This window comes from Silurus aristotelis (genome assembly GCF_946808225.1).
Source record: "Silurus aristotelis genome assembly, chromosome: 9".
NCBI lineage: Eukaryota > Metazoa > Chordata > Actinopteri > Siluriformes > Siluridae > Silurus > Silurus aristotelis.
The window spans coordinates 15,667,829-15,691,911 of NC_139582.1; the positions used below are offsets into that span (position 1 = coordinate 15,667,829).

Consider the following 24,083-nt stretch of genomic DNA (forward strand, 5'->3'; position numbering starts at 1 on the left):
AGGAGGCGGGGCTTTACCGGAATTCGGGTGGGATAAACTAACTCGCAACAGTAAACGGTGAGAAGTGTTCAAACAATCCCGGAAGTATTTCGGAAGCAGAATTTTAAGATGGCAGATTCACATCCGGTTGAATCTAGATGACTATTATTTGTTTTATGAACATATTTACTGTCAGACAATATGTTACATTAAAAGGAAAATTTAAATGTAACATTTATATTAATAATTGAGCAATCGTGTGGAAAAAATATAACCACTATATACAGTGTGTTTAAAAAGAGACACAAAAAGTCTTATATACAAATTCTAACTTATTTCAAGATTCTTTACATGACATTTAAAGATGTCTATAATTCATAATTGTGTTTATATTCCATATATTATCTTTTATCACACAGAAACCATTTGCCCTTTTTTTGTGTTTCCCAAAGACGTGCACAAAAACATTATTAACTGCACCTCATTAACAAACGCATTAACGAACACATCCATTTCTTTATAACTCTTTATTGTTTGTACACATTTCACACATCATTACAGAGACACAGCCACCTCTGTGGAACTTCATATGTGCTCCGTTCTCCTCCATTCTCATCGTAGGGCATGTGCCACGTCCTTCCACTACTCTGGACCACTGTATCATAGACTGACGTCCTCTGAAAAAACAAAGTAAACCCCTTTGATCTACTTTGACAGATATACAGTGTGTTGCCAAAAGTTTGCGGACACCTGGTCATATGTACAGTATGTGCTTTTTGAGCATCGCATTCCACATTTAGTCCCAGTTTGCTCTTATAATTCCCTCCACTCTTCTGGGAAGATGTTCTACTAGTTTTTGTTGTGTGCTTGTGGACATTTGTGTTCATCAGCCACAAGGGTATTAGTAAAGTCAGGTACTGATGTAGGTGAGGTAAGAAGACCTGGGGTGCAGTCAGCGCTCACATTCATCCCAATTGGTTTGGAGCTCTTTAGCAGGAGATCTTCTGCCTTAAACCATGGAAAGCAGATCTTTATGGAACTGGCTTTGTGCACAGGGGCATTGTCATGCTCATTGTCAGGTTTAGGATTCCAATTCCATGTGAAGAAAAAAATTATATTATACCCACCATGATGTTCGATGCAATTGTGTGCCTCCAGCTTTGTGGTAACAGTTTGGAGAAGAAGCAGATATGGCAGAAAAGGGCAGGTGTCCCAATACTTTTGTTTATATAGTGTATATGGCTTGAATTCTGTGATTGTACTCACCTGAAAGCGAATCTTTTTCCCCGGGATGAAGTTGTTGAGCACGAGCTGATGTCCTCGCTGCCACTTGAAGAAGAGACGTCGGGTGGCGCTGTCCGGGAGACACGCCTTGTGGTCCCTCATCAGATCCCGGCTCACAAAGTTACAGTGGTTCCCAGAGTGCAGTGCGGCGTAGAGCAGGAACGGGTCGTCCTCCGAGCTGAGATCGAGACAGAAAAACGTCATGAAAATACAGAGGAGTGTGGAAAACATAACGAACGCATCACTACTCACATGTTCTCGGTGAAGAAACAGTGTGCTTTCTGTTTGATCTGGTTCATGTCATGTCTGTTCCAGTTTCGAGACGGATGCTGCATGTGTTTTCTTCCCAGAACCAGGACGTTCAGTCCCTGAAGCTCCGAGACCACTGCTAACAGCTACAAGACACAATGATGGGAAGCCATATTGCCTCTGTATCCTCTCAAGCATTCACAAAGACTGAACTTCTTAACTTTATCTAGAAAAATGTTTATCACTCTGTGTGTGTAAAAACCTCAGGAGATTTGTGAAACCAGATCGTCTGGCACCAACAGCCATGTCACTTTCAAAATCACAGAAATCTCAGAGATTTGTTTACATCCTGCAGTTTTTAATAATAATAATAATAATAATAATAATAATAATAATAATAATAAGACAACCAAATGCTTTATTCATTTTCTTTATGAACCCACAACGTAATGTGATTACATTAATTATAGATTAGATTCATCTTTATTGTCATTGTGCAGAGTACAAGTACAGAGCTGATGAAATGCAGTCAGCATCTAACCAGAAGTGCCAACAGCAATTTATATAAATATATTATAGATATTTAAAAATACAAAGATACAAAGATTAGTCCAGTACAGTCCAAAAAATAATAAAATAAATCACAAATGCTCTCACCTATGCAAAAATTAAACAACACATTTTATGTCTATATTAAAAAAATGAAAAAAAAAAAAAAAAAAGCCGAAAAAAAAAAAAAAAAAAACCCCACCGAGGATAATGATGAGAAAGTTTGACTCAAAAATTGTGCCAAAATCGATCACAAATTCCAGGTAATGTGCAATAAAAATTAATCGCCTCAGCACTCAGTTACACTCTGTGATGTTAGTGACGGAAAAGGGAAGCTTTCGGGGACATTTTTACGTCTGAATGATGACGTAAAAATATGAGGTTTATTCATCATGGTGAAGATGAAGCTGACGATGAAGATGAAAATGTCAGAGGAAATTCCCCCCAGTGTGGTGACTGAGACCTGGGAAAGTGACTCATCCCCAGTGCGTACGCTGGACACGTTTCCTGCTGCATCGCATACAAGTGACGGAAATGCACCAATGAGTAAACGACCACACGCTAATAATAACCAGGCTGAGGAAAGGTCTGGAATACTGAAGAATAAGAGAATGGCGAGCCGTGCGGAGGTCCACATCCTTCTTCCTGGAGTTATGAATAGCAGCACGTTAGCGTTCTGTAATTAGCAGACGTGGAAGTGACGCTCAGACGCGGAACGCGCTGTAAATGTCTGTAAACTGCAAATCAGCACTGCTGCATTGTACATTACATTAAATATGAAAATAGTATTTATAAATTATAAATTAATGACCTTATTAGATAATTCAGCTATTTAAAGACGTTATAGTTTTATTCTACTAACATAAACACAAAAAAAAAAAAAATCTGCAAATTAAAAATTAAATTAGGTGCAGGTTTTATGTATTACTGGATTTACATACGTACATATTCACATATTATTTTTATCGATTATATTATTTCAAATTGTATTATTTTATATTAATGATCATTTTAATACATATTTATTCTGTTGCATTTTATCTGTTTATCTATTAAATATTACAATATATATATATATATATATATATATATATATATATATATATATATATATATATATATATATATATATATATATATATATTATTATATACAGTACAGACCAAAAGTTTGGACACACCTTCTCATTCAAAAAGTTTTCTTTATTTTCATGACTATGAAAATTGTAGATTCACACTGAAGGCATCAAAACTATGAATTAACACACGTGGAATTATATACATAACAAAAAAGTGTGAAACAACTGAAAATATGTCATATTGTAGGTTCTTCAAAGTAGCCACCTTTTGCTTAGATTACTGCTTTGCACACTCTTGGCATTCTCTTGATGCCTATTTTGAAGAACCTACAATATGACATATTTTCAGTTCACTTTTTTGTTATGTATATAATTCCACATGTGTTAATTCATAGTTTTGATGTCTTCAGTGTGACTCTACAATTTTCATAGTCATAAAAATAAAGACAACTCTTTGAATGAGCAGGTGTGTCCAAACTTTTGGTCGGTACTGTATAATATACACATATTTGTATATATATATATATATATATATATATATATATATATATATATATATATATATATATATATATATATATATATAAAATAATTATAGATATTATAATTATTATTAAACATATATAAATGATTATCTGCAGTATTTATTTTTTACATGCTTACACATTCATATATTTGTATTGTTAATATTTTATTTGAATATATTCCATTTGACATTTCTTGCTCATTCTGAGACAGAAAGCTGAGCATTAAAGGAGAGGAGGTTTCTAGTGCAGAATTATGACTTTCCCATCGTCATGAAGCCTGCAGTCACACACACCGACACGATTTTCTCCCTCTCTCTCACACACACACACACACACACAAACACACACACACACACACACACACACACACACACACACACACACTCAGCAGTTGTGCTATCATTTCTGTTAATTCATCATAAGGAAGTGAACTGTGTCCTGTACATGAGCTGGAAATCACCACACTCACCAGAACGACCTGTTTAACGTTCACAATTTAACCCTGTCATGTGAACAGGAAAGAATCAGCGGAACGCTGAAGATTAAACGAAAACATGAGCACACTGAGTACAGCACAGTGCTGAGGGCTGAGGCGTGGCAGCAACCAGGATACGATTCTTCACCTGCAAATGGACAGCTTGTTCCATGTACAGTTAAAGCTACACTCCGGCACACAGGCGTGAACTTCCCTCAGGGATAAATAAAATAAGCCTTTGACACCGCATGGCCCGAATGTTTGTGGACACCCTAACATACGATCGCTATGTGCTTTTTGAACATCCCATTCCACATTTAGACCCATGTGCTGACATAATAAGTCCCACTCTTCTGAGAAGATGTTCCACTAGAATGTTGTGGAGATTCAGTCAGCTACAAGGGTGTTAGTAAAGTCAGCTAGTGATGTATGTGAGAAGGTGAGGAGGCCTGATGTGCAGTCAGTGTTCACATTCATCCATAACACTATTCTGTTCAATAGTGTTGGAGCTCTACAGCAGGAGATCTTCCACATCTTTTACACCATGTAAAGCAGATCTTCATGGAGATGGCTTTGTGCACATTGTCGTGCTGGAACAGGTTTGGAATTCCAATTCCATGTGAAGGCAAAAATGGCCCAAAGACTTCCGATAAAATTGCCTGCTTTATATCAATGCGCTGTTGCCTGAGTTTATTCTTTTCAAAGCAACAGCTCATTTTATATCAAGGTTTTAATGATCTGCTCTTTCGCACACTTTTTAGCTGAGTAGTTGAATTGTTTTACTCTAGAACACCCCCTGCTGGAGCAACACATCTTCATTTAATTAAGCTTTCACTTCATTTGCAGTCCAGAGGAAATGAATTTAAGACTGTGTATTTATTCAGTGTCCGGCGATTAGTGCTTTTCTCACCCCTGGGTTAGTGTTTGACCTCTTGATTTTAAAAGGCTGTAGATGAAGCGGACGGAGCCGGGGAGAAAACAACAACTGAAAATAACCTAGGAGTCAAAGCCAAAAGACGTTTTGAGAAACGAAAACTGGAACAGGGTCAGACGCAGCGCTGCAGCGGCGAAAAAGGAGCGGCATTAATCAGAAGGCTTTTCCCTTTTCTTAGCGATGAGTAATCGCAGGTTTTCTGAATTATTAATCTCACAGACTGAAGAGCAGCAGATTTATCAACTCAATTAACCCGCAGTTGCATTTCGGACCGCAGCTTCTCATAACACACGCGAGCACACACACACACACACACACACACACACTGCATTCAGAAACTATTCAGACCCCTTTCACTTTTTTAATGTCGTTATGTTGCGGTCTGATACTGTAATCATTCAGATTGTTTTTCTCATAATCTACACTCAGTTCCACATAAAGACAAAGTGAAAACAGCTGTCAGCTGAACGCCAGTGACCAATATACTATCATTCCTGCAATTTTTAAATGAAAGGATTAAACAGATGAAAGGATTAATCAGATGAAAGGGTTAATCAGATGAAAGGGTTAATCAAATGAACGGGTTAATGCGATAGATGAAAGAGGTAATCAGATGAAAGGGTTAAAAAGGGTTCACGTCTCTCAGTATTTTGTGCATCACAGTCAGAGAAGTTCAATTAACACACACTTAACACTTAACACACACTTAACACTTACCGTCTCTGATTTCACACACTTGGGTGTGATGTTCGCCACATTTAGGCCGTCAATAATGACATCAAACGCAGGCTTTTTCTTCACAAAACTCTTAAAACTTTCCAGCTCCTGTAAATAAAAAAGTGGCACATTTTGATATTTTTGTTTCAAAGTAAAAGAATCTGCAGAAGAGCAGAAGATGTGATTATGATCTGAACTGATCTGAATAAAATATTACAGCACTACACTCGGCCTGTGATTGGTCAGAAGGTGTTGATTACTTCTCGAGAACGGCAGCACTAACAGTTGTGCAGGTTTACATACATGCACCTGCTTAAATATGTTTAGTTTCTATAGCAACAGCTCTTTCAGCATAATGTTTATGGAAGGAGTCTTCAGTGCCAGGCTTTGTAAGTAGAACACTCTGGGACATGCTGTACTGTGTGTTGTACTGTGTGCTGTGTTTGTTTAATACAGTACACAGCACACACACACACCAACGTTAACACACCACCAAACACACACACACACCACCGTGGAATGCACTGTGGCATGAGAAGGTTGATGTGAGGAACAAAGGTGTGTGCTGTAGAGGTGAAGCTGTGAGGTGAGGGTGGAGTGTTTGGCTTGGTTCCAGGTGGAATTTCTAATTCTGAGTGTGTGTGTGTGTTTGTGTTTTACATCTTAATGTTGGCCAGACGCCACTGACCCATTTAACCCAAAACAAAAGAAGAAAAAGCCAGAAGGAAGTCAGTGAATTCCATTACTTACAAGACAGATGAGATTCTGCTGATCATTCTGTGTGATAGCAGATGTGTGTATTTGTGTGTGCAGACAAACATCTGTGTGTGTTGAAATTTGTAAAGTAAGGAGAGACAGACGGGGGTCTCACTGCTGCCGAAGAGACAGACGGGTGTCTTACTGCTGCCGAAGAGACAGACGGGTGTCTCACTGCTGCCGAAGAGACAGACGAGTGTCCCACTGCTGCCGAAGAGACAGACGGGTGTCTCACTGCTGCCGAAGAGACAGACGGGTGTCTCACTGTCACATCTCACATGTCAAGTGTTATAAATAACTTATAACACATTAATTACCAGCACCACTGTACTGTATACATGTCTCTCGCTCTCTCTAAACACATCTCTTTGCAGGTCTGTACACGTCTCTCTCTCTACACACACCTCACCTGTCTGTTTTAACACATCTGCCTCTACATGTCTGAATCCCCGACCTTCTGATCAGTGACCAACCGCTGCGCTCCCACCTCACCTTTCTACATGTTTTTGTGGATACTGCAGCATTGTTAATGTACTGGTTGCTTTTGTGTGTGTGTGTGTGTGTGTGTGTGTGTGTGTGTGTGTGAAGAAAAAAATGAAGAAAAAACACAAACACTGTGCACACACACACACACACACACACACACACACACACACACACACACACACACACACACACACACACAAACACACACAGATCTGTCAGTGGAGATTTAAAGATGAATTTCTAGAAGTTTTTAATACCAAACCACAGAAAGAATGTTAGGGAAAACCCACAAGTCCACTTAGGAGTGTATGTATATATGTGTGTGTGTGTGTGTGTGTGTGTGTGTGTGTGTGTGTGTGTGTGTGTGCGTATGTGTGTGTGCGTGTGCACAATGTTTGCGTTTTTTCTTAATTTTTTTAATGCATGCACTATGAGCACATTTAATAGAGTTTTATAAATAGATTTCTTTTTCTTGATGACAACACAATTATTAATAGAAGAACGGCTTTGAGTGTGTGTGTGTGTGTGTGTGTGTGTGTGTGTGTGTGTGTGTGTGTGTGTGTGTGTGCGTGTGCGTGCGTGTAAGCGAGAGAGAGAGATGGTCAGGTCTGACTGGTTTACGTGGCTGTTAATAAGCTGTTTTGCTCCTCCAGTGTTTCAGGGTTGAGTGTTTTGAGGATCTGCATTGGCATCTTTACAACATGGAACCTGTAAACTTCGAAATGAACACATTCACATCTACAAACACAATCTCTCTCTCTCTCTCTCTCTCTCTCTCTCTCTCTCTCTCTCTCGCTCTCTCTCTCGCTCTGTGGAGCTACACGTGTTCGTCAGATAGCCATGATCTCGTCCTTTACTGCTCTCTAGACCTGCCTGTACACTGATGGAGTTCTCTGCACTTGGAGACCACTCTGTGCTGATCAGGATGTTTTCCACATGAACAGCATGAAGATACACAAGGTTCCTGTGGGGGTTAAACTCAGGAACCACGAAGGTGGATTTGGACTGATTAAAATAAATAGAATGGTTTAGGGCTCCATCAGAAAAGGTGAAAACCTCAGTAATAATAAAGCTATAATGAAAAGATCTTTAGTTACACACAGATGAGGATGAAGTTCCCTTTTTGAGTTTCTCTCAAGGTTCCTTCTTTACAAAGTCTCAGGGAGTTTGTTCTTCACCACTGTCGCCTCTGACTCGCTCATCAGGGATAAAGTAAAGGACTAATTTCTGAAATTTATTTTTGTAAATCATTTATTTCTGTTAAGGTAACCCAGCCATTAGGGGGGGCACAAGCCAGTGCACTCTTAGTGCCGGTCCCAAGCCCGGGTAAATGGGGAGGGTTGCGTTAGGAAGGGCATCCAGCGTAAAACATGTGCCAAATCAAATATGCAGATCACAAATGAGAATTTCATACCAGATCGGTCGAGGCCCGGGTTAACAACGACCGCCACAGGTATCGTTAGTTGACAGGGTACCGGTGGAAATTGGGCTACTGTTGGCCGAAGGAGGAGAAGGAAAGGAGGAAGGCGTCTACAGAGACGGCAGGAAAAGGAGCAGTGTAGGAGAGTAGAGGTTCCGGTTGGTACTTTAAATGTTGGTACTATGACGGGTAAAGGGAGAGATATAGCTGATATGATGGAGAGGAGAAAGGTAGATATGCTGTGTGTTCAGGAGACCAAGTGGAAAGGGAGTAAGGCCAGGAACATTGGAGGTGGGTTAACACTGTTTTATCATGGTGTGGATGGGAAGAGAAATGGTGTAGGGGTGATTCTGAAGGAAGAGTACAGTAAGAGTTTAGTGGAGGTGAAGAGAGTTTCTGATAGGGTGATGATCGTGAAGGTGGAAGTTGAAGGGATGATGATAAATGTCATCAGTGCCTATGCTCCACAAGTTGGCTGTGAGATGGAGGAAAAGGAAAGATTCTGGAGTGAATTAGATGAAGTGGTAGATGGTGTACCTAGGAAAGAACGATTGGTGATTGGGGCAGACTTTAATGGGCATGTAGGTGAAGGGAACAGAGGTAATGAGGAGGTGATGAGTAGGTATGGTTTTAAGGAGAGGAATGTGGAAGGGCAGATGGTAGTAGATTTTGCTAAAAGGATGGAAATGGCAGTGGTGAACACGTATTTTAAGAAGAAGGAGGATCGTAGGGTGACGTATAAGAGTGGAGGAAGGTGCACACAGGTGGATTATGTTCTGTGTAGGAGATGCAACCTGAAGGAGATTGGAGACTGTAAGGTGTTGGCGTGGGACAGTGTAGCTAGACAGCATCGGATGGTGGTCTGTAGGATGGTTTTGGAGGCGAAGAAGAAGAGGAGGAAAGTAAGGTTTGAAAGAAGAATAAGATGGTGGAAACTGAAGGAGGAAGAGTGTAGTGTGAGGTTCAGGGAAGAGGTCAGACAGGGGCTTGGTGGTGGTGAAGAGGTGCTGGATGATTGGGCAACTACTGCAGGAGTGATGAGGGAGGCAGCTAGAAAAGTACTTGGTGTGACATCTGGAAATAGAAAGCAAGACAAGGAGACGTGGTGGTGGAATGAGGAAGTGCAGGAGAGCATTAGGGGAAAGAGGTTGGCAAAACAGAAGTGGGATGCGGCAGCAGGTAAAAAAGGGATGTGGCGAAAGCCAAGGAAAAGGCATATGAGGAGCTGTATGAGAGGTTGGACACTAAGGAAGGAGAAAAGGATTTATACCGATTGGCCAGGCAGAGGGACCGAGCTGGGAAGGATGTACTGCAAGTTAGAGCAATAAAGGATGGAGAGGGAAATGTGTTGACTAGTGAGGAGAGTGTGTTGAGAAGATGGAGGGAGTATTTTGAGCAGCTGATGAATGAGGAAAATCAGAGAGAGAGAAGGTTGGAGGATGTGGAGTTGGTGAAGCAGAATGTAGATTTGATTAGTAAGGAGGAAGTGAGAGCAGCGATTAAGAGGATGAAGAATGGAAAGTCGGTTGGACCTGAGCCCTTTCCTGTTTGCAGTGGTGATGGACAGGTTGACGGACGAGGTCAGACAGGAGTCTCCCTGGACTATGATGTTTGCAGATGATATTGCGATTTGTGGTGAGAGTAGAGAGCAGGTTGAGAAGAGCCTGGAGAGGTGGAGATATGTGCTGGAGAGAAGGGGAATGAAAGTCAGTAGGAGTAAGAGTTCAGGTACCTGGGGTCAACAGTGCAAAGTAATGGAGAGTGTGTTAGAGAAGTAAAGAAAAGAGTGCAGGCAGGGTGGAGTGGGTGGAGAAGAGTGACAGGAGTGATTTGTGATAGTAGGGTATCTGCAAGAATGAAAGGGAAAGTTTATAGGACTGTGGTGAGACCTGCGATGTTGTATGGTTTAGAGACAGTGGCATTGAGTAAAAGACAGGAGGTGGAGCTGGAGGTAGCAGAGCTGAAGATGTTGAGGTTTTCGTTGGGAGTGACGACGATGGACAAGATTAGAAATGAGTTTATTAGAGGGACAGCACATGTAGGATGTTTTGGTGACAAGGTGAGGGAGGCGAGATTGAGATAGTTTGGACATGTGCAGAAAAGGGCCATGAATTATATTGGTAGAAAAATGCTGAAGATGGAGCCACCAGGTAGGAGGAAAAGAGGAAGGCCAAGGAGGAGGTTCATGGATGTGGTGAGGGAAGACATGCAGGTAGTTGGTGTGAAAGAGGCAGATGTAGAGGACAGGGTGGTATGGAGACGGATGATCCGCTGTGGCGCCCCCTAATGGGAGCAGCCGAAAGAAGAAGAAAAAGATTTATTTCTGTTAAGGTGCTTTGGGAAAATGTTTAATATAATTATATAAATGCGGTATAATTTACTTTGATATTATTATTATTTTATAAGCACTCAAAATCTTTAATAAATAATAATTTTTTTCAATAATTTGTTCTCATGTCTAATACACTGCATAATATTTTGTTAAAACAGAACTTTTGTGTGTGTGTGTGTTTTTTCTTCATTTTTCTAATGCATGCACTATGAGCTGCTCTTAGTCACATTTAATAGAGTCCTATAAATAGATTTCTATTTCTTGATGACAAAATTATTAATAGAAGAACAGCTTTGTGTGTGTGTGTGTGTGTGTGTGTGTGTGTGTGTGTGTGTGTGTGTGTGTGTGTGTGTGTGTGTGTGTATACTACGGTGACATTTAAAATTTGATATGTAAATAAAGCTATAATTACACGCATGGCACATTCTTATCCTTTGTGAGAACACCGAGATGAAATGTGTGAAATGCAGTGTGTGTGTGTGTGTGTGTGTTTGTGTGCTTTTTGCTGCAAAGGTCAGGTTTGTTTTCATGGCGTTGTCAAAGCTCAATGAGAACAGAAAGTGCGGGGATTCCCACTCTGGGTCACGTGCACGTGTGTGTGTGTGTGAGCGAGACTCCGCCCTGCAGCGGGTGTGGCACGCTACATAACCATTAACCCACATACACACACACTACAATAAATCTCACTTGTTACTTTTGTTCCTTTACAACTTAAAGTTGTGTCACACCGTAGGGTTTGATAGGATCTAGAAGAGGGTCTGAGGTTCTAGAATCTGTAAAGAACCATTGATGAGGTTCTTCAATAAGGATTCTGGGTTCTAATGAGAAAACACTTGCAGAGTTCTGCACAACACAAAACCTTAAAAAAAAATATTTGCTGACAAGATGCTTGTGTGTGTGTGTGTGTGTGTGTGTGTGTGTGTGTGTGTGTCATGGTATTTGCTTTTCTAGAGAACAGCTTTTGATGCGAGTCTGTGTTTTTCTTGGCGCTGAGTAAAAATAGGACGTGCACTCATTTTGTCAGAAGACACTTCCAATCCTGACTCATGATCATTTCTAAGTATTTGACCATCAAAGTGTAACTCCACCGCAGGACATGTTAATCCACACGCTCTGCCTTTTATCAGAAGCTTGTGAGTTCAAATCCCACCACTGCTGGGCCCTCAAGCAAGGCCCTTACACCCCCACCTGCTCAGGTGTATGAACGATATAAAATTCACTCGGGATAAGAGAATCTGCCAAAATACCATAAATGTTTTATTTCATACAATTTATGATCAGATTTTTAATTCATCCATAAAAGTATTCCAAAAAAGACATAATATTAACTGTTTTAAAACACTGTTTTAAACGCATCTGGTATTCACAGCTTTGTCCCGCAGGCATGGTCATTTCTTTCATGAATTCACTACACGAACATTTGAAAAAATTTTTTAATTGTTCTATTCAAATAAATATAAATTATAATAACGAATAGCACACAATTGTATCGGTCGTCTTTGGATGCAGGAGCATGAAATTGTGCCTTCACTTGAACTAGGAGACTCAAATCCTGTTCCAGCATGACAATATGCACAAAGCCAGCTCCATTAAGATCTGCTTTCCATGGTTTAGAAGATGTGGAGGATCTCCTGCTATAGAGATCCAACATTATTGAACAGGATAATTGTGAACACTGACTGCACCCCAGGAACCTCCTCACCTTAGTACAGTACATGACTACACTAACACCCTCGTAGCTGGAGGAATCTCCACAACATCTACTGGACCATCTTCCCAGAAGAGTGTAGTTCATTATAACAGCAAGTGGAGAATAAATGTGGACTTAGGCATCCACAAACTTTTGTCCATATAGTGTGTGAGTGTGTGTGTGTGTGTGTGTGTGTGTGTAGACACGAACACACACATTTATAAACGTATATAGGAATAGAGAGCCATCAGGAAGTAACAGTGTGGTCAGGGTATTACAGTAAATCTGTCTGTTCTTCCTGAACACGTCCTGCAGCGTGAGTCACTTTTACAGAGCTGACGCTCGCATGAGGAACAGTGACCTCGTCTAATGTCACCATTGTGCCGCCTGAACAATCGCTCTGGAATTAACGACTGTTATTCATTATTATAATGAACCACAAAATGCTTGAGGGTCGACATCAAAAACACTGCAGTGTTACTGAAAATGGAAATGAACTTCTGGCAGGCGATGAGTAACACAATTAACTTTCCGTTTTCAGTAAATAAAGCAGGTCAAAGCCGATTCTGGTGCTCAGGTGGTTCAGGAAGCAGCAGACGATGTGGTAGAGGAGCGTTACAGTGAGCACACATGGAGTCGTCGCAAGATTACAAAGAAATGAAAGAATTCATTATCCTGAACAACTTTCATAAAACTGAAAAGGTTGAGAAGCTTGCTCAAAGAACCTCCAACGGCAGCTTGATGGTGCTGGGATTTAAACTCCTGACCTTCCAAACCAAATTCCCATGCTTTAACAACTTCCTATCCTCCCTGCATACATGACTTATACAAGTATAACTTGCTTTTTGGTATCAAAAAGACTAACAGTGTAACCAGTGCTGTTCGGACCCACGTGCGTTCCCACGTCTGCCATTTCATCCCGACAGCACGTTAGAGCGAAGAGCAAATGTGAAATTGTGCGTGAAACTGGCCACATCTGCCACGGAGACGTTTGACATGACGCGAGTCATCGCAGGAGAACATCACTGGAAGACGACAAGAGATCAGGAAGACCTTCAACGAGCTCAAACTGAAAATGGCGAAACCATTCGACAACTCGTGCAGGAGGATCGTCGGAAAACAATCCACACAATCTCACTTGATGTTCCAGCACAAGCGGAGATCCAGCATGATTCGCAGAAGGTGTTAGAAGACTTCCAGGACATGTTCAGAAGAACACGGGGAGCGCTGTATTGCTGTGCAGGGGGACTATTTTGAAGGTGAAAAAAACGCAGAAAATGAACTTTTTGATACCAAATCGTTGCGGCCGGTCTGTTGTGTTTCCACGGCAACAGCTCATTCATCCGGGACGTGCACAGCACGTGCTCCATTACAGAATAAAATAGTATGTAGACAGTGATGCTTTACGAGGTTTACACATCTGGAAGGAGTCTCCAGAGTCCTTTGATGCTTCACAACATTAAATGCAACTATAATCAAGTAGATTTTTTATTAATTGAATTATAATTTTATAATTATAGTCTCGTTTGAGACTTCACCGTATCTTCTCCATGGACGAGCAGGAAACGAAACATTCTACAGAAGTGTTGATCCATTTGCATCCGAAAGGGAGATGAACGGACAAACTGAAACAATCACTGAATTTGCATTGGCGCTATTTCTAGCCAACTTTGCATACTTTATTCTCCTGAACATCGTTCACCTTCGACCTGGACGTCATATTAGTGAGAAGGGATGAAAATTATGCTTTGAAAAAACCTCAAAACTTCATAAACATTCCTCCAGGAAGATGATGATGTGCGAATCCAAAGCCAATTTCAGAGAAAGATGCACGAGATCGGTATATATTCCGTAGATTGTTAGATGTACCTCCCGCACCACCCACATCACATTCAACATCGAAAAATCTGACGTTTGCTGCTTATTACTGCGTTATAAACGTGTGCTTTAAATAAAGTGTGAGATCTGTAGGAGGGGTGTAGAGTGCTGGGGTGGTTTCACTTCAGCAGTGGGGGGCCACACACACACACACACACACACACACACACACACAGGGACTTTCCATGGTCACTCATGTGAGAGGCCTTTGAGGGCTGAAATGTGAAACCCCTTTGTGCCGCAATGAGCCTCAGCCATAACACCCACAAACTAGTGTCTCACCACACACACACACACACACACACACACACACACACACACACACACACACACAGACACAGACACACACACTTAAAAAATTTTACTCTTTAAAAAAGATTTTTTTTTTTTTTAAGGGCTGCATTTATTCAGCTTTTTACGTCAAGTGACTTTAAAACTGTTGCATGTGCAAAACTTTTTTATCTGTAGTATATAAATATCTGAGTTGCGTCTGTATATTTGCAGTGAGTTTGCAGCGAACATTGGTATCATATGCAGAATGTGTAGGATAAACTTGGTGTGTGTGTTAAACACGGCGTAACATCATCGCAGGGCCGATTATAAATAAACGGCAAAATGTAAATAAGCATCGTGTTTCTGCCACAGAGGGAATTTCAGAGGAGACGCGTGACAGCCTGCGAGTGTGTTGACTCTCTCCTAATACTGAATGGTGTGTATGCAGGCTAGACTGACACACACACACACACACACACACACAGTGGAAAGCCCCTAACTCACATCTAAATGTAGCAGTAGGCAGTAAGTCTGCAGGCCTGCACTCTATTTACATCTGCAAACTGAGCGTCTGAGGGAAAAACAGCATACACTGAAATCGATTTGGAATTATATGCATGCAGTTTTATTTCTAAATATATATTTAATACCTTTTAATACCTCCTAACATGCTGACCTGGTGTCAATCTGCTTTTATTCCATGCACAGCTCTGTTATCACATGTGGCACAGTAAAGATGAAAACGTCACTCTCCAATTTGGTCTCGGCTTTGATGGGTGTCGTCACTTTAGGAGTCTGACACACACTGTAAATGGAGTGATGGGATTGCCTTTTCTGAGACTGACACACACACACTGCTCACGTGTCCAAAATAAGGACAAAGACAGCTGTCCTAATACTCGTCTAACATGGGACATACTGCCTACCCAAACAGCTGGATTACACAAAGCAGCTGCTGGGAATAAATCTCTTGATGAATCGTGTGAGTATTTTCATGTGCAGTGTTTAAATCCTCATCTGTACAATAAGGATTTTTGTAATCATGTTTTTAGTTCCTGCTCTATTTTCAGAGCAGTTAGTGGGTGAGCAGCTACATGAAGAAGTGTGAAGCGGTGATATCAACACACACAAATATGACGTCGCTGCCATCTGGTGGTCACTGATGGTAAAACAAATGTAAAGCTGTGGACTGCGATTATGAATATTGTGTCCCCGAGCAGTTTCCAAACACTAAACTCATTAACTTTTCCTGTTCCGTTTCCTTAGTGTCATCTTAAAACAAAGAAATCTATTCTATTAGCTCAACTCAGCAAATGAGGATTCACATTTATATTAAATTATATTCAAAGCTGTGCGGCCAAAACCAAAATTAAAATTCCTACTGTTCCTACACTGTCTCATACCGTTACTATACCATTCCCATACGGACCCAATTCTGTCCCTATACCGTTCTATACTCTTACTACACTTCCCCCATACTGTTTATTTACTCTTCATATACTGTAAATAAACATATACTGTTTATTTACTCTCCATATGCTGTTTATTTACTCTTCATATACTGTTTATTTACTTTTTAGATACTGTTTATTTACTCTTCATATACTGTTTATTTACTCTTCATATACTGTTTATTTACTCTTTATATACTGTTTATTTACTCTTTATATACTGTTTATTTACTCTTTATATACTGTTTATTTACTCTTTATATACTGTTTATTTACTCCTTATATACTGTTTATTTACTCTTTATATACTGTTTATTTACTCTTTATATACTGTTTATTTACTCTTTATATACTGTTTATTTAATCTTTATATACTGTTTATTTACTCCTTATATACTGTTTATTTACTCTTTATATACTGTTTATTTACTCTTTATATACTGTTTATTTACTCTCCCCACTGCTGATCTTGTATCTCTGATACACGTGTGTGAGTTTTCTAAGATTGGTGACAGTAATGTGTAATTCCTGAAGGGGGCGTATGTGCAGATGTGTTAAGGAAAATTAAAAACAAACCTCCGGTGTGGTCTTATTGAAGACATCCTGGCCCTCGATCACATCCTCCATCACTCTGTGTTTTAGCTGAATGTATTCATCGTCCGTCAGCTGGATGGACTCCAGTTGTGTACCACAGCTCCGACACACTCCCCTATCCAACAAAGCAAACGCATCCATATCACGTGTACAGCTTTTCAGATCTATAACAGAATCTTTAAAAGAACTGTATATTACTCCAGATTTACTAAAATAATCTGCTTTTTCTTTAATAATCCCACACGTGCACAGAATCACATCAGAACTGTAGGAAAGTAAAATGAATGAATTTATCTACACACCGTGGATCCACGGAAGTAAAGGTTCCTCTCCAATTCTCATCTGGTAAACTGTAAAAGGATTTAAAAAAAAAACACAAACAACTTCAGAGCTCTGCTTAGACATAGTGCTGTAAAAGAGAACTCATTAATACAAACAGCAACAATAAAAAAGTGTGAGGATGATAAGAATAATTTACATCTATTTTAATATTTATTTTCATCTCCAGAGAAGATGTCCCCTAAAATGCTGACTTCTTGTTAGACAATCTCTATGACAAAGGGCGTGGCTTGTTTGATTGACATCCCGGCAAACAAAACATTCGCGTGTGAAGGAAAACAAATTCAGAATCACCTTCATCAAAGGTATCACATCTGAATATACACTGTGTATAAGTGTTTATATTCCATACTGTAAATGTATATATCACTTATTCTCTACATCTATTGTGCTTTACACACATCCTGCATTAATAACACACACACATATATATATATATATATATATATATATATATATATATATATATATATATATATATATATATATATATATATTTATTTATTTATTTTCTTAGTCTACTTTCTCACCTGTTTCTGCACATTTCTACACTGCCCAGAGCCTTTCTATTTATCTGTAATACTTATTTACACTTATATAATAAATTCTGTACATATAAATTGGAGTCACTGCTGCGATGAGAGGATTCTGTTCCACCCCTTTTGTGATGCATTTGTTTACCTTTCAAACCACGCTTTAATGCTCCTGCTCAGCTTCTCCTCAGGGTAAATCTGGTTTTCTCTCATGTAGTTCAGGATGGCCAGGAGTTGGTCTGTGTGTGCACGCTGACTCACACCACTCTCAAACAAACACCGCCATGTTTCCTGATTGGGTGTCAGTCCCTGATCCATCAGTTCACCATACAGACTCCAAGCGGTCTCCCTGTCTCCATGAAGAACAGCTCCAGTAACAGCATCCCCATAATTCCTGGATGATGGAGTGATAACCTTCTTCAAGTCTTTCAGGATGATCAGGGCTTCCCTCCAGCGCTCGGTCTGACTCAGGCCTTTCACAAACAAACTGTATGCTCCAGTGTCCAGAGTCTTATAGCAGCTCTTCATGATGTCGTAAACATCTGAAACCTCTGAATGATGGCCACCGGAAACACAAAGTGCCAGATACTTGAGCAGGAGCTCATACGACAAGGTTTTGTTTTCAGCAGCTACGTAGTTGAGAAGAGATTTAGCGATGCTGATGTCAGTGTCAGCAGACAGCATTCCTTCTATCATCCTCAACTCGAATCGCTCCGGCCTGGAAATCCTGCTTTTTAGATCTCTCCATTCTGAAGTGCTCAGAACACGATCAGGAATCTCAGCTATCAAAGCTGTGCGGACTTTCTGTGATCCAGTGTTGACCTGATCCTGACCTGATCCTGATCTCTTCTGTAAAATCTCAGCAGTTCTTCTGGCATTGCCGGCTGCAAACACTGACTTTGGGAAAGACGTTCTCTCCGTGTGTTTGGTTCCATGATGCTCTGATGGTCTTCTCTCTCCTTTGGTGCAGTAAGGGTGATTATTAAGCAGGATATGCTGGTGATAAGGAGGCCGCCTAAGTAGGGGGCACAGGTGCTTGAGACAAGTCCTTGAATTTATTATTATAAAGGATCCCATTGCAAACTGTAGGTTTCTGGATGCTTTTACAAAGTTGTGGAAACACTAATACATTCTGAGATTTTTATGATTAATGGATTTAAGACCTTGTTAATGACCTTTTGTTCATCATGTGTTTATAACAAACCAGGTGTCACTGAAAGCACCTCACATTTACACTCATTACAAATAAACCGCTAACACACACAAAATGAGATAAAAATGATTAATCAGACCATATCGGGGATTCTTCTGCGTCTCTTATTTCTGTTAAAACAGAGTTCAACAGCATTTAAACATATATTAAATAAAAATATAAAATAAACCTGAAAACACTCCAAAACTCCTCATGTGGGTACCATCAGCAATGAAGCGACCGGGGTGACGTCACCGGCATCGCGCCGCGTACTGATACGTCATTATTACGCGACCAAGGCGGAAACGTAAACAACAGCCGGTTAAACCTTCAAGACGGGAAAGTAAACGTTAGGTTTATTATGGAAAACTCGAAAGATCCAAATTTGACCAGCGGCAAAAGTGAACACTGGAAAGATATTCTGAAAAGGAGACTTGCATCGACCAAACGTGGTGTGATATTTATTATACTTCTTTAATACGATGGTTTGCGAGTCATTCATAATTATAATTGAACCTTTGCAACGACAATTGCATACTTTTGCTGGAGAAATGTCCGTAAATGTTCAAAATGGACAAAACACACTTTATAAACTCTCCACAAAAAGAATCTCTTCCGACCATGTATCTCTTTGTTTTACAGACCTCATGAGTGAAGAAGAGAAGAAAGCTGAGGAGATTGAGCTCTTCACTAAATATTACAGTGAATGGAAGGGAGGAGGGAATACAGATGGGAGCTTTAAACACATCCCACGCTTCTACTACAGAGTCAGTGTACTTTTCTTCCTGCATGCCTGGAGTTTCATATCATTCTAATGAGCATCTTGGACCTCTGGGGAAAGAGAGCAATCTTGTTCTTATTCTATAAGAACAAGATTGTCTCTGACCTTCAGTTCTTTGCTTTACCCAGTTTATTACTATTATATCTTGTTTAATTTTTTTAATTCTTAGATGGATATTACTTTTATTCCGATTCTTTTTTATAATTTCTGTTGCTTTTTTTCTCAATATTATTTTCTTGACTGTCTGTGGTCGATGCACATTAATTGTCAGTGTTTGTGGACAGCTTCCTGCAGAGGATGAAGTGCTGCTGCAGAAACTGCGAGAGGAGTCAAGAGCCGTGTTTCTGCAGAGGAAAAGCAGAGAGCTTCTCGACAACGAAGAGTTACAGGTGAGGAAGTGTCCTGTTCCTCTTTTCTCCTATTGCATTCTTTTGTCTCAATATGACTACCCAGGATAAATACAGATTAAATAAATCAGTGAATTTCAGAGTAGAGAAAATCTATATAATCTATATAGTGAAAAGAAATATATTACAATCAGGCTGATGCACGAATTCTATATGCTGTTTAAAAAGATGCAAATTAAAATGTAAAATAATCTAATGTTAAATGTAATATTTAGCATTTATGCCTTTTTTCCCTCTACAGAACCTCTGGTTTCTTCTCGATAAACATCAAGTGCCTCCTACGAGCGGCGACGAAGCCATGATCAGCTACGAGAGCTTCCTGAAGGTCGGAGAGAATGCAGGAGAAAAGTGCAAGTATGTGTAAAGGTGGACGTGAGCTGTGAGATACGAAGTGTTTGATGTTAATAATAAAACTCCTTGTTTCTCGTCCTCAGACTCTTCTTTACTGCCAGAGTGTACGCCAAGTTGCTGCATAACGACCCATACGGACGCATCTCCATTATGCAGTTCTTTAATTATGTGATGAGAAAAGGTGAGTGTGTGTGTGTGTGTGTGTGTGTGTGTGTGTGTGTGTGTGAGAGTCACACACATGAACATTTTAAGGCTGAGTATAATATGTATAGAGTGTAATATGTGTCCTCTCTTCTCTCTTCTCTCCTGTGCTGTTTTGGGGTCAGTGTGGCTTCACCAGACGAGGATCGGTCTGAGTCTGTATGATGTCGCGGGACAGGGCTTTCTCCGCGAGTCTGTGAGTATCCTCAGAAACACAAATCTCTCCGGATAAACTCTTTATGCTTGTAAAACTTTACAGTAAACCTGACTCCATCTGGAAACATCTAGGCTTTGTGAGAGCAGCGGGATGTGATGGTGTGATCTTCACAACACACTGAATTCTCTGAGACTTTTGAGTCTTTCAGCTCCATCACTACTCACACTAACACCTCAGGGGTTTTCTGTCTGCTCAGACCAGAGCTTTACATTTAAATATAATATTCCTATTAGAGGAAAAGAACAATAGATTATAAATTAGTTTGTGGAGAAGTAAAAAGTAAAACGACTATCTACTGACGCGTGCTTGTGCGGTTTGTGAACACAGCAGAACAACGTCTCCTGTTATTATTGTTCCCTTTTTTGTCTTTAGGATTTGGAGAACTACATCCTGGAGCTCATCCCGACTCTGCCTCAGTTGGACGGTTTGGAGAAATCCTTCTATTCTTTTTACGTCTGTACGGCTGTGCGCAAGTTCTTCTTCTTCCTTGACCCTCTGCGCACGGGTTCGTTACTGTACTTTATCCACTCTCTCATTCACACTGTACAAATACACACACTGTACAGATTCAGGACACGATTCAGGGCATTTCTACATAAAAGTGTAAACTGATGTGGGGGGGTCAAGGAAAGATATACTACAGAGAATATAAAGAATATATAGAATTAAACGTGACTTATACAACCAAATAGCTGAATGTGTTTCTAAATCTTTTTAGGTAAAATAAAAATTCAGGACATCCTGGCTTGCAGTTTTCTGGACGATCTGCTTGAGGTAATGAAGATTTATTCATGAACACTGAAGCTGCGTGTTTTAAGACTCTGATGAATTTGATTATAATGTAAATGTATTTATCTGAAGCTCAGAGATGAAGAGCTGTCCAAGGAGAGTCAGGAGTCCAACTGGTTCTCCGCTCCATCTGCACTCCGCGTTTATGGTAAAAATAGAAAGAACAAAGCTCTGATTAGTATTTGTTTTAAAGATTGTTTTAAATTGTGTGTGTGTGTGTGTGTGTGTGTGTGTGTGTGTAGGTCAGTACCTGAACCTAGATAAAGATCATAATGGGATGCTGAGTAAAGAGGAATTGTCTCGCTATGGCACAGGAACCTTAACCAGTGTTTTCTTGGATCGTGTATATCAGGAGTGTCTGACCTACGATGGGGAAATGGTACGCGCGCACACACACACACACAGACACACACACAATTCTTGGTGTGTTCTTATGATTCTCTATGTATAATGTGCATTTACTTTGTGTTAGAGACTGTGATCCTCATTGTGTTTCAGGACTATAAAACGTACCTGGACTTTGTCCTGGCTCTGGAGAACAGAAAGGAACCGGCAGCACTGCAGTACATCTTCAAGTTGCTGGACATGGAGAACAGGGGCTTTATCAACGTCTTCACTCTCAACTACTTCTTCAGGGTCAGAAAAAGATTTTAGTTCATTCACTGTTTTCTTCCTGTATTACACTTTAATGTACTGCTGCTCAGGTTGTGTTCCAAACACTGGGGTTTAGTAGAACATGAACGTGGATGTTATATATTATAATTAAAGTTGTATATAATTATCAAACATTATAGCTGATTAAAAGTGTGCGGTGTGTGTGCGTGTAGGCCATCCAGGAGCAGATGAAAATTCATGGACAGGAGCCTGTGTCTTTTCAGGATGTGAAGGTTTGTGACCTTTGATATCATGACAAATTCTCATCTTAGCACTTTCCCTTGAAACTCAGCTCAGAAAAGTGTGTACAAATCTGTGTGTGTGTGCGCGCACGCATGCAGGACGAGATCTTCGACATGGTGAAACCGAGAGACCCGTATAAGATCACGCTGCAGGACCTGGTGAACAGCGGTCAGGGTGACACGGTCACCAGCATCCTCATCGACCTCAACGGCTTCTGGACCTACGAGAACCGAGAGGTGCTGGTCACCACCGACGAGAGCAGCTCGGTCGACTTAGACGACACGTGACCCACAGAAAACACTGCAGGAATTAAAACCTGGACATGATTAGATGCAGTCTGGGTTTGTAGGTGTTTGTTTAATTGAAATTATCGTCAGTGCTGAAATTATTGGCACCCTTGGACAGACCGGGTTAAAAAAATACTGACCTTTAATTCAAATACATATATTTAAAAAATATAAAGAAAACGAGAACAATTTATTTTTTGTGTCTGTGAAAAGTGTGAAAACACCAAGTTTTATTTTGAGGCACATACATGCACTTTTGTTTTTATGCAACAAGCTCAGTAATGTAACACTTGATTCACTTTGACCAAACAAATATATAATTATTATTATTATATAAATATATACGTCCAGATGTTCCACTTCATTTTCCTAAAAAATTGCTCCACTTACACACACTCTGCATCCGGACAGTTCATTTGTCTAAACATTCAGCTGAAACTGGTAAAACTCACCAAAGATGTTCTGCACTAGTTGGAGATCTTTTCTTTTTTGGTAGAGACACAAAAATCACATTTGGACTCAACAGAACTATTTCGCACTCAGTCACGGTCCAATTACTGTGTATTTTTGTCTTTTACCAAGTTTGTTGCATAGAAACAACAGGAACACACACGTGTCTAAAAAAACAGAAATGCTGAATGTTTCCACATTGTCACAGGTGCGGAATAAATGTGGCTTTTAAAAAATGTTTGCTGTATATATTAAAAAAGACCTTGTGTAAGAATATTATTAAATGTAAGAGTTAAAAAGAAAATGATAAAATAAAAGTTTCCCCGTCTGTACTAAGTGAGGGTGCCGGTAAAACTGAATGAATTCGTATACAATTCACTTTAACAGATCTTTACATTTAACTTTCTTTTATTAAAGAAAGCCACATTGTTATATACGTCTTTTTTTTTTAAACGAGATCAATCATGTTACAGAGTTGTGCATTTAAAGAAGTGTACATGAATAAATTATACAGTTTGTTGAAGTTGTGTGTTGTGATTAATGTAAACACAGTGAACAATCTCAGTTTCCTCATTTTTATACCCGAATAAAACACATTTCAGAAAGGGAAATGATTTCATCAGTTATTAATGGTCAGTAATACAAATAATAATAGTAATAATATTTTCTATCACTAGTGTTGTGATGTAATAATCCTCAACCTGCTCATTACATCCCAGTACTTCACTTCTGTCATCACTTCTCTACAGCGTCCACAAAAAAAGAATAAAAAAATAAAATAAAACAGGTGACTCTTATTAAACAGTAATAAATAATAAAAAGTAAAGGCGTGTCAGATTCATTTAGTGTGTGGTTATTTGAACTAAACCCCTATTCTGTTTTCATTGGCCTAACCAACTGTTTCAGTCACTCATGATCTGATCTGATTGGCCGACATGAAACTACGGACGAATCAGAACTTGCGCTA

At 39.8% G+C, this 24,083-nt stretch overlaps 2 protein-coding genes across 2 annotated transcripts; one reads left to right on the forward strand and one right to left on the reverse strand.

Annotated features, from left to right (window-relative positions):
* Nucleotides 1-524: 524 nt before the first annotated feature.
* Nucleotides 525-18,664, reverse strand: prorp (protein only RNase P catalytic subunit; the record flags this gene model as incomplete). Its single annotated transcript, XM_083551116.1, has 7 exons — nt 17,693-18,664; nt 16,975-17,022; nt 16,655-16,787; nt 5,793-5,900; nt 1,516-1,658; nt 1,246-1,441; nt 525-656 (listed from the first exon to the last, which is right to left on the reverse strand). Exons 1-7 carry the CDS (start codon nt 18,619-18,621, stop codon nt 525-527), a joined length of 1,689 nt encoding a protein of 562 aa, XP_083407242.1. The 5' UTR covers nt 18,622-18,664.
* ppp2r3c (protein phosphatase 2, regulatory subunit B'', gamma) lies at nt 18,619-23,639 on the forward strand. The gene is made up of 13 exons (XM_083551082.1): nt 18,619-19,188; nt 19,379-19,503; nt 19,802-19,906; nt 20,166-20,278; nt 20,359-20,456; nt 20,602-20,672; nt 21,066-21,198; nt 21,412-21,467; nt 21,555-21,630; nt 21,725-21,861; nt 21,981-22,118; nt 22,310-22,369; nt 22,478-23,639. The coding sequence occupies exons 1-13, from the start codon at nt 19,098-19,100 to the stop codon at nt 22,664-22,666; spliced, it is 1,392 nt and encodes a 463-aa protein (XP_083407208.1). The 5' UTR covers nt 18,619-19,097; the 3' UTR covers nt 22,667-23,639.
* Nucleotides 23,640-24,083: the final 444 nt, after the last annotated feature.